Source organism: Phascolarctos cinereus, unplaced genomic scaffold, assembly GCF_003287225.1.
Source record: "Phascolarctos cinereus isolate Bilbo 61053 unplaced genomic scaffold, phaCin_HiC Scaffold_1;HRSCAF=81, whole genome shotgun sequence".
Classification (NCBI taxonomy): domain Eukaryota; kingdom Metazoa; phylum Chordata; class Mammalia; order Diprotodontia; family Phascolarctidae; genus Phascolarctos; species Phascolarctos cinereus.
Window position 1 is genome coordinate 6790504 of NW_027555514.1, and position 17080 is coordinate 6807583.

At 41.9% G+C, this 17080-nt stretch overlaps 1 protein-coding gene across 4 annotated transcripts in view; it reads right to left on the minus strand.

Moving 5' to 3' along the window:
• Positions 1–954: 954 nt before the first annotated feature.
• DGKB (diacylglycerol kinase beta) overlaps positions 955–17080 on the minus strand; it is a 667225-nt gene continuing 651099 nt past the window's right edge. For all 4 annotated transcript variants that reach the window (XM_021000103.2, XM_021000102.2, XM_021000101.2 and 1 more), the window contains one exon: positions 955–3046. In XM_021000103.2, the coding sequence (XP_020855762.1) occupies positions 2939–3046 (108 nt within the window). In that variant the 3' untranslated portion in view covers positions 955–2938. The remainder of the gene's footprint in view (positions 3047–17080) is intronic.

Here is a 17080-nt window from a genome sequence, read left to right on the forward strand (position 1 = left end):
TTGCCCTTCACCTGACTACAGCCGTGACATTTCAAAGAAATCGAGCGGAACAAAACACCTCAGAAGGTGCATGGTCTGTCCCAGGAAGAAAACACAGATCCCGCTAAATGTTGAATGGCCTCACCTTCAAGTCAGGATTGACTCTAACCAGCATTCCACAGGAGCCATGTTCGGCTGCACTGGAGACTGTCAGCTCAGAGAACAGGAAATGTCTTTCTTGCTTTCAAAACTATCAAAGTAGGTTTAAAAAAAGAAAAGAAAACTATGCTCCAACCCCCAGAAGGAGTGTGATTAGAGAGAGCACATACCTTGGCAACTAAGAAATAGGTTTTTGTTAAGTAAAAATGGATCACTCTTAGTAGGTTGACTAAGAGTGAGTCACCAAGTGTGGGATGGTGACGAGCATTAATTGGGCTCCATTAACATGTTGGAGGGAAGCTTCAGCCCCCTAGTTATGGCCATTAATATCCATCATGGAGACCTTGTCTGCATGGTGTTTAGTGTGTGTCCCTAATGTTGTCCACTGAGTGTTTTCCTTGGGCCCGTCATTAAGAATGATTCACAAACCTTTGTGGCATTTAAAACAGAGTTCTGTAAAAAGTAATGAAGATAAAATCACATGCTGTAGGGAACACAAAGGTTGTAATTTCAAAATATGGCCCGACACCAAAGTCCTTCAGCCTACGGCACATCATTTTGTCAATTCATGTGAAAATATTTATTCCCTGAAACCATCATTTTGTAAGATGAGTGTCCACAGCAGGAAACCTTAGGCTGACCAAGGACATTTGCTTTTTCCTCTACATGAGAAAGCTTTTCAGCTGGAGAGCTGTGCTAAGTCCTAGTCTCAGTTACTTTTCTGGGCCCTGCAAGGGAAGCTTACAGGGCTGACGGTCTTAGGAATGTTGGGCTATGCCTAGATTTTTTGGGGAAAAAACAACAACAACAATATCCTCTTTTGAGAACCCATTTTGTTTATTGTGATTTGACCTGGAGGGTTCAAGGATACTGAGAGAAGGAGCTCGGGTACAAGATCTTCTCTGGCATGTCAGCCTAAGAGATGGGCGTGGCTCAGGTCCAGGGTCCAGTAGCACTCATCTGGAGTTAGGCCTCCAACCAAAGCACAGAGATGAAAGCGGTGTCATTGAGAATCCATAAATCCATGCACACAACTGAGTTCAACCACACGACTAAATGCTCTTTGTTATTCAAAGATGAACTGAATCAATACAAGATAGCACTGATAAATCTTTAGCGCTTTAATGCAGAGAGAGAGAGAGAGAGAGAGAGAGAGAGAGAGAGAGAGAGAGAGAGAGAGAGAGAGAGAGAATCATGCATTTCAAACATTTTTTCCCCTTGTGGCATGTCTGAAGACAGAAAACATATGATGATGCAATGGGGGTCAATATGAACAAGCAGGACCTTGGCTGTTCAGGGAAGCTTTCACATTGTGTGTCCCTAGTTCAACGCCACATGTTATGGGTAACCATCCTAGGACATGCCTCAGGTCACTACAGGGGTCACACATAACCATGCAAAGCTCTATGCCATCAGGTATAAGTAGTACTAAGAAATCTCTCAGAGGCAAGAACCAAGGACATGCATGATTCACACTCCCATCATCTTAATGTTTGAAATAAGTGGAAGTACCAACATCAAAGAGAAGGGCCTAAGACCATCTCTGGGTTCCTTTCTCAGATGCACTTAAGTGAAACATGAGTACATACATTTACGTATAGCAAGGAGGCCAAGAAGGACTTTCTGGAACTGGGACTACATATTCTGGAGCTCTATCAAAGGTGAGCATTTTATTATAATTAATGGACCGTTTACCCTCTTCTAGTGTTATTTCAGCCATTTCTAAAGGAATTCAAAGAATTGTAAATTTCCCGGAGTGGATTGGCTCCCCAGTGCCTGATTAATTATGCATTAACCCATTTCTCTCAGGCCTCTCTCACTAAATCTTTGGTGGGAAATGCAGTTGATTAGGCACACGGTTTACAAAGTCCACTTGGTTATTGGATACATAAGCAATTATGAGGTGCTCTCACAGGGGTTCAGAGGCAGGGAGATTTAGCGTTTGTCTCAGTTGCAGAATTTTGTTCAGAGTCAAATGCTTTCATGTAGTTCTGGAAGAAAGAACTTGGCTTTCCATTTTCCTAGAAATATATGTCTTCTGCTAATTCACTAGACAATCCATTCTCCCTTTTCAATCACACACGCAACAGAGTTAAGCTTGGAAGAAGAGGGGAAGCACAGGACAAGCAGTGAGACGAGAGGGATAGCTGTTTAATGAAACCTGTGATTGTAAAGGCCCCTTAAAATCAAGGTCAAAGACCATTGATCTGATATTTGGTTCCCAAAGAGAAGACAACAATAATAATTATAATACTGATAATGATAATCGTAGCTCACATTTAACTAGCGTGTTTAAAGGTCTACAAAGCGCTTTACATTCAACATCTCGCTTAAGCCTCTAGCCAGTCCAGGGTTAGCATCCGCACCCTGCTGTTACTGATCTGGGCTGGGTAATAAAGGGGATCAAACTGAGAGTATCAATTTCTCCTGGCAGTTCCCTTTTCATGTTTCACAACAGGCTACTCCCACAAGTTACTAAGCACGGGCTGCAGGAGGGGGGAAGGGTTGGGGTGGGGGTGTATGTGGAGAGAGACATAAGAATCCATGGGAATGCATGCCACAGATATATGCAGTATCACTTTATGGAAACATCTGCTTTCTTCATGCAAAATGCCTCTGAAACTGGGACAAGAAATGTTCTAATAGCAGAATTGTACACGAGCTCAGGCACAGACACTGCAGAACCCGTTCCAAGGGTTGGCGGCATATACAGACGACAGCAACGGGTCGAAGCTTTCCAGGGCGAATGTTCGCAAGGCGGAGGATGCCCGGTCGGCGGCTAAGACCCAAGCAGCTGGGCTCACTCCTTGCTGCGGTGCCGGGGCCTGCGCACGATGGAGCGGAAGAACCCAGTTTTCGGCGGGGGTCCCATAAGCATTGGTGCTTGGTTCTTGTGGATAATTTTTATCTGGGGAAAATGCATATAAATATACATAAAGAAAGAGTCAGTGCTCGATTCAATCATCTTTTTTTTTTCTTTTCTGAAACTCTGTGCTAAGGTTACAAATATTTCATGAGCGGCTGAATAGCCACAAAGAGCAGCAGCTCTGGAGCCGCTATTATTACATAAACTTCTCCCCACCCCATCACTCTCCCCACTGCCCTGACCTTTTTTAAAGAAAAGACATGAGAATGCATTAAAACACATTTTATTACACAGGATACTTCAAAAAACCATAAAATTAATCGAGTTCATATTTTAAACATCATGCTTTCTGTAACCACATACAGCAGAGCTCAGGGCAGCACTGGCAGCTTCCATGGTTGGCCATTTGGCATTTCATCCGAGCACAACTGAGCACGATGCGCAGACAGGAGGGGATGGTCCGATATCATGGCAGCCTGGGACAGGGCTGAAAGCCTATTGGGTATTCACCTGTCCCTGGGATCCTCCCAGGCTTTTTTTTTTTTTAATGATCCTAAGACCCGGGTTCCTCTTGCTTTACTTCCCGTCATTTTCAAAACAATCATTGGAAGACAAAGTCAAAAGCAAACGTGAAGGAAAGGTCAAAAATGATGAACTAGCTTTCTAATTTGTTAATTAATTGGTAATAGAATAGAATCGAATATTGAAAATCCTGTTTCCTAACCCTCTAGAAGGCTGTTTTCAAGCTCTCTGCTTCCCTTTCTTTGATATAGAACAACGAATCACCTTAGATGAGACAACCTCCGAGTAGATTATGTCGGCAATTTTCTCTAATTCCAGCCTAAATTAGAGAAGACATTTTATGAATCTCGGCTATGCTCACAGCTAATTGAAAGCAATTATCAGAGTGGCATTTTGTCTGTGGCTTTAAGATACATTGTAAGATAATAAATGATTCTCATTATGTAATAAAAAGGTCACGTCTTGCCTTTGGGCTAGTGACGCCAAGAGTTTTTCAAAAGCAATCGGAGACATTTTCTTTAGCGAGCTGCGCCCGATATAAGAGCCATCCCTTATTAAATATCAGTTGTCACCTGCACACTCTCCATATCAGAAATGAGTATTTCTTTCAAAAAGAAACACCGTCTCATTAAAAACGGCAAAAAATATATCTCTTAAAGTGCATAGCTGACATTTCCAAGTGAAAATGAATCTCCTTCACTTGTCATTCACTAATAGCAATGAAACAAAAAGATGTGTGTCACATGGATGGGATCATTAAAATCGGCACGGGGCCCAGGCTGAGGGTGGGGGGAGGAGTACGACGGTAGGAAACACCTTAAAAGAAGGAGCACCTTTGCTGAGCTCCAAAGGAATCTAAGGTCATTCTGGACGCAGTCAAGGTGCCTCTCCCCTGGTTTAAAAAAAAAAAAAGTGGGTGTAGGCTGGTATCTCTTGCGGCTTATTATCCGAGTCTCAGGTTACCCCAAAATGTACTGTTGGGAAAGCCAACTTGCAAAATAGGACCCTTCCATCTTCCCTCTCATGATGAGGATACGCGGGAGGGGCTCGTGAGTGGCTCACAGGTATCACCTCACACAGGGGCTTGATCAAACATTTGTAATTAGTTACAATCTACTTACATGTGAGCCAATAAACATTTACGAAGTGCTAAATAGCACACTCCTTATTTCCCAAGGTGTAATTTACATTCTATTTAAGCCAGAAGCCGTATGCCCTTCTTATCTAGATCACCTGGTGAAAAGTAGAATGGAAGCTGCTTGTGGGCAGGAATTGTCTGATTGTTATCTTTTTATCTCTAGTACCCAGCAAAATAGGAGATGTATGGCAGGTGTTTAATGCATATTGGTGCATCAATTTCTTAATAGGGACATGGGAGAATTTTTGTTGTCGCTGGGAGAATGGTCTCTTCCAATCCACCTCTACATCTTTTGCTAAGCGCCTACTGTGTGCAAGGCACTGTGCTAGATGCTGGGGATAAAAAGTTATGCTAAAAAAAAATCCCTGCTCTCAAGGAGATTCTACTCTATAATTTTTTTTGCCAGGCGATCTAGAAAAGAAGGGCCTTCTGTACCTGTTTTGAAAACTAGGAGGTCAATGAACTAGCTTTGTAGGTAACTCAGAAAGTATACTCTAAATATCACAGGCACTTCCCTTAGTAGAATGTAAGTTAATTGAAGACAAGAGCTATTTTATTTTAGCCTTTGTGTCTTCAATCAAGTCCAGTCCGTCCAGGCTCTTATAATACATTACATATGATAATGAAGTGAATTCAGTGGAGCAGGAAGGGAACTCAAGGGTCTGGTCAGACGTGTGCTTGAGAAAAAAAATTCCCTCTCCAAGATACATATGTAAGTGATAACCTAGGCCCTGGCTGAAGACCTCTAGTGAAGCAGAACCCACTCTCTCCTGAGGCAGCCCTTCTACAGTTAGGATGGTCTCTCTCTCTCCACATGTAGGTATGTGTGTATGTATGTGTATACACCTACACGCGCGTGCACACACACACACACACACACATATATGCATGTGTATATAGTATTTCCATATTTATGTCTTTATATGATAAACTGGATGTCTGTGTGTGTCAAAGAATCAACTAGCATTTCTTAAAGAGCTACTCGGTGTTAGGCATTGTGCTAAATATATTCAACAAAAGGACTGAATAAAGACATTTAATAAATATTCTTTGAGAGTGATGATAAGAACTATAGATTTCAGGACTTGGTAGACAGAAAGAGATATAGAGGTCACTCTAGTTCAATCAGCTCATTTGATTGATGTACAAATAGAGGCTTAGAGACAGGGCAGGACCTGCTCATGGCCATACAGCCAAGTAATGCCAGAGCTGGGAGAAGCACCAGGGTCTCTCGATTCCCTGCCCAATGACATTTCCACCACAGCACAAAAGGAAAGCCTGCCTGCCTTAGAACCCTCACTCTTAACATGGGAAAGCTGAAGGACAGCTAGCAGGAAGTACCAGGACTTCACTCTCAACAGACCATTAGCATTATAGTCCAGGAAGTGCAGATGGCCCATTGACTCTCCCTCGATGAATTGCTCTATTGACTGCACAGACCTCAGGGAACTGGTGACCAAGGAGTGGTGATCATGCCACAGAACACGGAGAGGGCGAGTGAAGAATGCAGCACTGTTTCAGAGTGTGGACAGTAAGGGGATTTTTAAAAGTCAACTTCTCTCGCCTTCATAGACCAAATGGTAAGTAATGGCCTTGCATTGGTGTTCATTCTTCTTTTGATATCATGTCCATTTTCCTTTGAGCTGGGTATGAGTCTACCATTGCTTTGAACCATCCTTTCTCTGAATTTCAAGTTCTTTAGTGAGGCTTGACAATTCCTCAGTAAGAAATGGGGCCTCAATATCAATTGCTGACATATCTTTACACCTGTACCCTTGAGCAATTCCCACCTGATTCCTCTATGAACTAGCTCCATTCAATCGGGCCATTTATCTCAATCACTTCAATCTCTTCCCCTCCATGAGCTCATTTCCTTCAGTCTATAAATGCATCTGTTAGTGCTATCATGGGATCATTCAGTTGTGTCCAACTCTGTGAGACCCCATAGCATGGGGTCACAGCATGTGACCATAGCATGCCAATACTGTCCATGGGGTTTTCTTGGCAAAGAACCTGGAGGGGTTTGCCATTTCCTTCTTTAGTGGCTTCAGGCAAACAGAAGTTGAGTGACTTGCCCAGGGTCACACAATTAGTAAGCATCTGAGGCCACATTTGAACTCAGATCTTCCTGACTCCAGCCCCAGTACTCTATCTGCTGAGCCACCTAGCAGTCTTCATAAGATGCTACTGTGCTTTATTTGATTTTTTTAAAAGCAATTAGATAGGGCACCATCATCATATTTAGATCGTGCTTACTACGTACCTGGCATTATGCCAAGCACTTTACAATTATCTCATTTGATCCTAATTATTATCCCCTATTTGACAGTTGGGAAAATTGAGGCAAACAAGGGTTTAAGAACGAATTACTCACATTGATCTTAAATTTTCAATGGTCACCTTTTGTCTTCCAAAATGATGCTCAGCTTTGATGGGCAGGTGACTTTGGGGATGAAAGCCTATGTTTCTTGACTTCTGAAACATTTCAAAACCTTCTGTCATTTCTTGTTTTTGCGTAACAATTTTGGAAATTTGGTATTTTTTTTACATGTGACACTTTTCATCTCTCCTGTTTTGTTCCTAAGATCATAGCTTTGTCAGTATTGACTTGAAGCTTGGAAATGATGTGTTGGGACATGTTGAATTTGGGACTCTTCTCTTGGCATCCTATGAAGTTTCTCAATATTTATTTCATGCCCCATTTTTTAATACATTTTAGGAATAATATCACACAGTTTTTTTAAATGAGAGTCAGATGATTTATTTTTAATAATTTTTAGAAAGTCTAATAATTTTAATATTCTGTCTTTGGGAGTATACTCTAGATATTTTGCTTTTGCCTGAATTCCTTCTAAACGCACTTGCATTTGAGTAATTTTCTGGGTTTGCATTTCTTTTCCCCCTGTGCCTTCTGACATTCTGCCCTCCAATATAAATAAGATGGAAGAGTATATGCATAATATAATGATGATGATACTGATAGCCAGAATTGATATACTGTTTTAAGGTTTGCAGAACACTTTACCAAGGTTATCTCATAACAACCCTGGGAGATGTTTTGTCATGCCAATCTTAGGGTGGAGGAAGCTGAGGCAGACAAAGGCCATGTGATTCGCCCATTGTCACCCAACTGCTAAGTGGCTGAGGCAGATCTGAACCCAGGTCTCCCTCACTCTCTATCTAGTGACATGGACAGAAGGGAGCACAAGCCGAAGAACGATACACACACTAGAAAATAAAGATCGTTAACAGCCACATCATCTGCTTTACATGTCTAGGCTGCTTGTGTTGATACAGATATAGAGTGAATAGACACACCCGCTGTATTGGTTAATAGCTAGTGAATCCCAGGAGCATAGAGTTACACGAGCAATCTTTTGCAATAATTGTCAATTGGGTTTTCTTTTTTTCCTATTCATATATTTGAGTACTTAGAGATGAACATTAAACTGCATGCTGTCATATTAAAAGAAATATAGGGTGCTTCTGGTGGTCACCATTTAGGCCTGCTTTCCCCCTGACCCCTCCTGAGGTCTCAAGAACACTGGTCAGCCTTTCGCCTTTGGGTGCCAGGCACCCCACCATTTTACATCCATCCTGAGGCTATACATCTTCTGTGACCAATCAGGAGAGTGTGAGAAGGCAAGAAAGGAACACTTTCGGCTAAAGACTATTCTGATGTGTGTGTGTGTGTGTGTGTGTGTGTGTGTGTGTGTGTGTGGCTCAGGTGCTGGGCAGTTTGTGGGGATGGCAATATCCCCAACTGCTTCTAGAAATGAGTGCTTCAACACTGAAGAGCATGAGCTTTGAGAAGGCGGGCCAGAGGTGTAAATGACTCAATGAACCTTTGAAAATTGAATGACTACGTCCCTGGCATACTTACTTCTTCAGCCGATCAACTGGGGCCAGTACATTGGGCTCATTTTTCCATACCCACAATTCTGGAAAGCTCTCTGGTATTCTCGGCAGCCTCTCTCGCTGTCCTTTCAGCACCTCCCTGGGGCCCAATAGGCCTTCCTGTTAGGGAGATTTGAACCTCACAATCACCTGCTTCTTTTGTGTCCTAGCTTTTGCATTCTTGGTTGCGATTCACTGAGAGCAGGTAGAGGTCTGGGGTTAAAGCTTGAAGAAGGTTCTTTAAAGCTTTGCAGTGTGCAGAGTAGAAAAATTAAGAATTTTGTGCTTTGATTCATTTAATTTACATTCAATATCTCAATCAAAAAACATTTATTGTCTACTAAGTTGCAAACTTTAAGCTAGACTAGTCCTGACTTGGACCACTCAAGATTACCTTAAAACAAAAAATTCTTGTTACCTAAAATTCTGAATGATTCCAAGCATTTCTGGGTGAGCCTTTTGGGCCTTCTAAGAGGAATAAAGTATTTTTCATTTGTCTAAAGTGCTATGTACAACCAGTGGATGCTGCTAAACTGTTTAAATTCTCTTTAACCTCAGAGCTAGCTGTATTTGAGTAGTGGAATAGAACTGTTTTTTTTTTTTTTCTGAATCTTTGGGATGGAAAGGACTCCATGAATATCATATGTCTATGTAATTACAGTCAAGTACTGAATAATTAAACCCAGAAACGTAAGGTCTATAGTGGAAGTAGCAAATTTCAAATTAAAATCATGCTAGTGGGTCAATGTCTAACAGGTCAAAAGAGATTAATGAGAATCAAAGTAATTAAAATATGGCATCCCTTTTCTGAAGAAGGTACTGTTATGCAGAATTCAATCTGTGAAAATCCTGAATTAGAATATGTACGAACATTCTCAATTTTGGTAATAGACCAAACTGCTCCGGGTTGGCATAATGCAAATCCACTTTCATCGCTTAATCTCTTGGTGACTTGTGACAGGACAATCAGAACAGTACCACAGAGGATGGAATTGACCTTTTATAGATAGGCTCATGGGAACTCATTGAGGTGGACTTTCTTTGCTTTTCTTTCTTTAAATTTAAGATTTTATCTTTGTCATCACATGTGTTCATCTCCAACAACAACTGGAAGAACTTTCACCTCTAACCCAGTAGAAAAAGGAATTTTCCCTTATGTGTCATTCATCACAGCAGTTTTCAATCACTGAAATTGCCCCTCTTGGATTTAGAATAGACTGGCCTTCCTAACTAAGCGATGCTGGGAGCCATTTGGGTCCAAGTATGGAGCACAGCCATATGGCTTCAAGTAGAAAGTGTGAGCTAAACTCTGTAAGCCTAGGACCGCCAAGACGCTGGGAAATGCAGCACAAAATTTGCTCAAGTCCCTCTGCCAGTGCCTTTAGCATTCAAGGCCTTCTTTTCTGGAACTGACATGTCAGTTGCAATTTCTAAGTTTAATGTTAAAATCTTTTATCTAACATCATACTGAGAGTCTTCAAAAGGATCTTTTTTCAGTCTTCCAAAAGGAACTTGAGATGTTCACTTGCCAATAGAAGACACAGACAGTTAAATTAGGCACAGTCTTGAGGAATGGAGAGGTGGCTTTCCAAAGGACATTTAATTCACGTGAGCAGGACGGATGACACATTTTTGCAGGGACATGCTTTTGATCTGCAGATGGGAGTTTTGTTTCTTTGCACCTAAAGCCTAAGTCATTCTCTGGTGGAAATTAGTTATGAAGTCTGGCAAACTCTGGAAGCTTGGATACTGTATACAGTTTTCTAGTAAAATCCTAGGTAGAAGAAAAAAGCACTATATTTGGAGTACCTGAGTTCAAATCCCTGCTCTGGCATTCAGTACTACCTATGTGACCCTGGACAATTTTTTTTTCTTTATGGACCTCAGTTTTCTCATCTGTAAAATGAAAGTGTTGGATTAGATGATATGTAATATGCCCTCTGGTTGCAACATTCTCTAATCCTATAAATGTATTCACTCATTTACTTTAGTAACCTCTTGCCTGTGGCTAAGTCATTGGACTGTAATCCATCAAAAGCTGGTTTGGTATTTTCTCACCTCGAAATTTCAATTAACCTGTAATGTATCACATCAACAATGAAATGGCCATTACTATTCCTCCAGGAACCGTTTGATCCAGAAGTGCCTTCTGAACCCTCCCAGATGAAGTATTCAACATTAAATTGTGCTGAGGACAGTTTCAGAGCCATGTAAATTTTCTTACACTCCCATTCTTGGATAATTGGTGATCACATGGTAACTCTCTATTAACCTGAATATCTTGTCTGAAAGGAAGTCTGATATAGGGGAAAGGGTCTTGGACCTGGAGTGAGGAAGGGGCTGGGTTAAAATCCTGCCTCTTACATTTACTCTGTGAGCAAGAATAAGTCATATCATTTCTCTAGTCCTGATTCCTCACCTTTCAAAGGGGGTTTATTATTCCTGTTGTATCCAGTGGCACCTGCTGTATGCAAGGTGCTTGGCTTAGAGGCTAAGGCTCAAGACGAGGAGTGCACTATATAAACGGGACTTACTCTTGCCAGAGAACCCAAAGACCCTCTCCTCTGACCAGGCTGGACAATAGAGCCCTCACGATCTTTGGTGGCAATGTCATTTACTTTAAAGAGCTCAGATGGTATTAGGTGCATCATCAAATGCTTATACCACAGGCCTGGGTGCCTCTAATGGTACCTGATGTGAAATCTACACAGTGGGAAAATTGTAAAGAGCAGTGAAAAGAGGATTTAGGTCCTCTTCAGTGTTCCATCTCCCTTGCCCTGCCTTGCGGGGAAATTAGGCTATATCAGGGAGGCCCAGGGATGTGGCACTCTATTTCTAGGCCATATGGACCAAAGAGGACAAATCTAATCCTTTTCCTCAGGGCGTCCCAGAAGAACTTAAGGCCAGCTATTGTAGCTCCCCTGAGACTTCTCTTTTCCACGCTAAACATCCCTAGGGCCATTAACTGATCTTTATATGAATAACTTCTAGGGCATCATTCTGCTTGCCCTCCTCCAGAAACTCTCCAGTTACCAACATCCTTAAATAATGGCTCTGGGAACTGAGAGGGCAGGAAATTTGGAGGGTCTCAATAAATTTCCCCATGAAAAACCTGCATAAGGCCATGAGCTTCAAACCTATAATTAGCCATTTTGATGCTTGGAGCAAGTGAAAGTGGTTGGTATTTGGGAGGTAGGGTGGCTAACAAAAGTTGAAAATACCTCTTGGGATCATGTCGCTGAAGGACTTGGTGGCAGTGGGAAAATGAGGGCAGGGCTCAGGTGGGTGACTACTGAAGGAAGAAGAAGTGAGCCAGGTCAAAGGATAAGCCCATCATGGCTGGCACTATGGAGATGAGACTGGGCAAGGCATGGGATATGACCACAGAGGATGCTCTTCGCACCCTAAATTTCCCATCCTGGGGGCAAACCTAGAGTCACTATGCCTTAGCTACAGTTATGGGTGTGCTGTTTCACTAATATTTCCCATAGCAAACATTTACCCCTTGAGGCTATGATGAGCTGCGTCTTAGTGAGGCTGTGTATCCAATATAGTTATGGCCAGCAAAAACACTGCTGGTCCTCTTTTCACAACTGAAATGTTTTCTGAAATAGAAATAATGAGCCCAGTGGTTAAGAACTGAGGTTCTGGCAAAAAAGAACTATTCATGTTGATGTGAAAATATTTAAATCCTCATGTATAAAAATGAAGGATAATAATAAATTAGTCTAATTGTAAACATAATGTTTGGAGAAGGATTTTACATGACAGTTTAAAAAACTTCTTTAAAATATTATTGTGCAAGACGCAATCCAATCTAATCAGTTTGGCATTAATTAAGCTCTAATACTGTACTCTGGTGTCTTTCCTAAGTTGTGGGATCTGTTTCTCTGCCATCCAGGTAGACTAGAGAACATTATGGTGTCATCATAATTTTTAACATAGTAAGAAAATGACAGAGCTGCAAAATTACAATAAATGATTAATGGTATTTTTTTGTGTTTTGTACTAATAGGTATCAAGGAGCCTTTAAATTAATAGAGCTGTCAGGTTCCAGCATGCTCAAGATCCCGCTTTGAACTCAAATGGAAATTGTCTATTCCACAGACACCTGCAGATGACACTCTGGAATCTTTTACATTTTAATTAGTAGGTGCAATTGTTTGGCTCCCCCGTAACCACTGAAAATTAATTGGAAAATTAGTCACAACTCATTCTTTCCTCAACTGCCTGAAATCATGGAGAGATGGGTGCATTCCATCCTGGCACCCTTGTCTGGAGCAGAAAGCACACATGCAGCAAATTGCCTTGTCAATTATAAAAACAACAAGTGCCGGGAAATTAGGAAAAATTATGCACAAGTAAACAAAAATAATTAATGTTCCGAGCAACTGGGGAAGGAACCAAATAATGCCCAGCAGAACACTCCCCAGCAGACTCTGAGCACATAAAGGCAGAGAGATGGGTGCATGGCGGGCAAACTCGCCTTGTAGCAGGACTCTGAGACCTGGGCTAAAGGCTTCTCTTTGTTTCCATTTGGTTTCTTCGCTGCTTCTTTCTCTCTTCCTTCTGCTTGTCGCTCTACAAAAATAAAATAACTGGGAAATACAGGAACTTATGGAATTGATCTTGGGATGGTGGAGAAGTCCTTGGAGTAAATGTTCTGGAGCGAATTATATGAATTTATTGCTTCTCAGAAAATGAGAGGCAAAAATTACGATTTAGAATCCATTTAGGATCCAATTAGGCTTGTCTCTTGGAAAGGGAGTAGTGTTTGGTGGCAAAATGGGAGTCCGGGACAGGGAAAGCAAAAGTTATTGGGCTTGGTGAGGTCCCAGCCACCTCCAAATGATGCCCTCATCTCCCCCATAGATTTCACAGAGCTCTCTGTCTGCCTCCAATTTCCCTGGCCCTCTAAATTGAGTTGTTTCAGCAGCTTAAGACTCTTGAAAAAACAGCGTGTCTACCAAGTCAGTCAGTGTTACATTAGCAACGCTACATAGGTTGTAATGAGGAGAGAATATTCTTAGCCAATTCTCAAAACTCAGCTTTGTTCTTGCACACTGAAGTGGATGAATTTTTTAAAAATGATTTCATGATACTTGAAGTTAGAAGTTAATCAGTTCAACACAGGGGTCTTTGAAGATTCATTACAATTAATGGACCTGTCTGGGAAGAGGTGAGCTCATGGACACGGCACTGTCCATTCCTATTGAGATGAGCTGGGATGAGATTCTTTTTCTCACTAATTATACAAGATGTGCAACAACAAAAAATGAGATTAGGGCATTAATCAACAAAATGGTCAACCTAAATGACGATGAAAAGTTAATAAGAGGAACTGTTTCAGCCAAACCTTAAAAAGATGGTATACTTTATCTCCAAAAGATAAGAGTACCACTTGAAATCTCAGTAAAGCTCAGCCCATCTGGAGCAGAGGTTGGAGGCAAAGCTGCCATCAACTATCTCCATCATCACTATACTATTATTCTTATTGATATGATTGTTGTTGTTATGACTAGTAGTCAGTCACATAGCTTTTATTAAACAACTACTATGTACCAGGCACTGTGTTAAATGCTGTGTTAAATACAAAGAAAGACCGAAGGTGGAAGAGTGCTCAAGGATCTTACAGTATAATGCTGGAAATAACATTCAAATGGCTATGTCCGAACAAAACACACAAGGTAAATTGAGAGTAGGCACAGATGGAAGGAACAAAGTTTAAGAAGGATAAGGAAAGGGTTAATATTAATATAGTGCTCTACTGTTTACAAAGTACTTTACATATGTTTTATCAGTTGATGTTAATCAATCAGTCACTTAATAAATATTTACTAAGCACCTACTAAGTGCTAGGCACTGTATTAAGTGCTGGGGATACAAAAAGAGGCAAAAGACAGTGCATGGCCCCAAGGAGTTCACAGTCTAATGGAGCAGCCAAGATGATGCAACAATTCTGGGCAAAAAATTTAGAGTCAGAACAAATTTAGAATAATCATCAGAAGGAAGGCAATAGGAATAAGGGAGTTAGAAAAGGCTTCTTCTAGAAGGTGAGATTTTAGCTTGGACTTGAAGGAGGCCAGGAGGCTGAGATGAGGAAGGAGAGAATTCCAGGTATGGAGGACAGCCAGATAAAGCACCAGGAGCAGAGATATGGAGCAGTGTTGTTTTGAGTTGTTTTAGAAGCTTGAGGACCAGTGAGGAGGTCAGTGTCACTGGAGTACAGAGTGCAAGGGATGCAAAAGACATAGGATGTAAAAATACTGGCAAGGCAGGTGGGTAGGTTATGTACAAAGCACCTACTGTGTATCAGGCCTTATCCTAGGAGAGGAGGCTATAAGGACAAAAGTGAGACAAAAACTCCTTCTTCAAGGAGCTTAATTTCTATTTGGGGGAGACCCTATGTACAGGTGCAGGCACAGATATAATACACACACAATTAATAAAAGCCAGTTTGGGGGAGAAAGGACACTAGTGACTAGAAAACAGGGAATGCTTGATGTAAAAGGGGGCACTCAAGTCAAGCCTTGAAGAAGAGAAGGGATTCTTTGAGGAAGAAAAGAGAGGGCATTCCAGAAATGGGGGGTAGCCAGCTCAAAAAGAGAGTGTTTTGTTTTAGAAAGCATGAAAATGGGAGTTTGGCTGCACCACAGAGTATGTGAAGAAAAGTGCTATAGAACAAATCTGGGACTATGTTGGGGAGAGATTGCATTTTCAAATAGGGGCATTTACCTTTGACCTCAGAGCTAGCAGGGGCCACTAGTGCTTACTGAGTAGGACTGTGCCATGGTCAGGTCTGCATCTTTATTTAGAAGATCCCCTTCTGAGATATATGGGAGGTGGACTGAAAGTGAGAGATATTAGAGTCAAGGAGGCCACCTGGGAGAGATTGCAATAATCCTAACATTAACAACAGTCCCACTGTTACAGCTAGAATAGATGAGAGACAATGAGGCCCTGGACTGAGAAACCATCATTTCCTTTCTGTTTCCTCAGGGGGAAATGAGGAATGTGGACCAGATGATCTCGGAGAGCCCTTCTGGCTCGAATTCTATGAACACAGGGGACAGCAAATAAAACATGTTTGGGTTGAAACAGAGAATGCATGAAGGTGAGCAGTGAGGGGCAAGCCTAGAAAGGAAGCTTGAAACTAAATCAAGAATGGGCACTGAGTGCCAGATTCAAGTACCTGTACGCCGCTCAATAGGTATTGGGGAGCCAAGGAAGTCTTTTGAGCAAGAGAGAAGTTGGAAAAGTGAAAGCCGGGAACTAGGCTAGGAGTTGGGAAGTTACATTAGTAGTCCAGGTGAGAGGTGATGCTAGGATTGAAGCTAGAGCAGAAAAAAGGTCCTGGGGATAGGACAAGAGATCTCTTTTGAAGGTCAGAAAGACAGGAATTGGTAGGAATTTGAATTGAAAGGAGGAGGAAGAGGGAAGTGTCAAAGAAGAAGAAGGCAGTTCCCATGATGGCCCCATTTGGTCCCTAGGACATTCATGTACATAATACTGAACTTCTCTTTAAGCCCTTGGCTGGCCATCACCACTTTCATGCCTATTGCCCATGAAAACTGACACTGGTCTTACTGCCACCCGCTTGCAGTGGCCTCTGGCTACAGTGGGTCAGGCGAGCTCATCATAACTGCAAGGGTTCCCACTTTCCCTCTAACTACCAGTAGGCTTACCTTGGAATGCTTTTTCAGCATCATGGGTAAATGAACCAAACCCCCTTCTACATGCCCCAAAGATCAGCGTGCTTCCTCTAATCTCTCCCATGAGCTGCTTTTGCCTCTCCTCAATCTTGTCTACCTGTAGTTTAGAAGCTTCTTACCAAGGTACTCTCTTTTATTACACTTGAGATTCTCATTATGTCATTTTTTTAATAAAAAATTATATTATATATAAAAATGCACATGGTGGTGGTGGAGGAGAAGGAAGGCAATGCTCACCTGTACAGAGAATGGAGCAGAGCCAGAAACTAATAGTGACCCAGCTGGATCTAGTGGGTTTCAACACTCTCCCTAGGCCACGGGGACTCATCTGCCTTCCCATCCCCTACGCCAGGGGTATTTCACCTGGCAGGCCAGTAGTCCCACCCCAAACCAATCCTGACTCAACCTTCTCACCCCATCACAGGTTTTGCTTCCTGGCCCAGGCTTGCTGTTCAATCAGAAGGCTAGATAGAGCCAAGGTGCCGACTGTAGTTACTGTGTCCTGATTCATATAATCCTGGCTGCCAACATTACACCTGTGTTCCTTAACTCACCACTGTGAATGTCAGAAGCCATCTGTAAGACTGTATTTCAGCCTCTGCTGAACTCTTCCTCTCAAGCCCCCAACCGGAATGGAATAAGGGCAGGTCCAGAATTGGAAAAATATGTTAGAAATGGTCCCAATTCACCACCAACTTTCCATGGGACTTAGGCCAACTCACTCAAACATCTCTGTTTATCATATGCCTTACTAGTAAACTCTCTGTTCCTAGCAGATCCCTGTCAGTCGCATCTTTTCAGAGATCC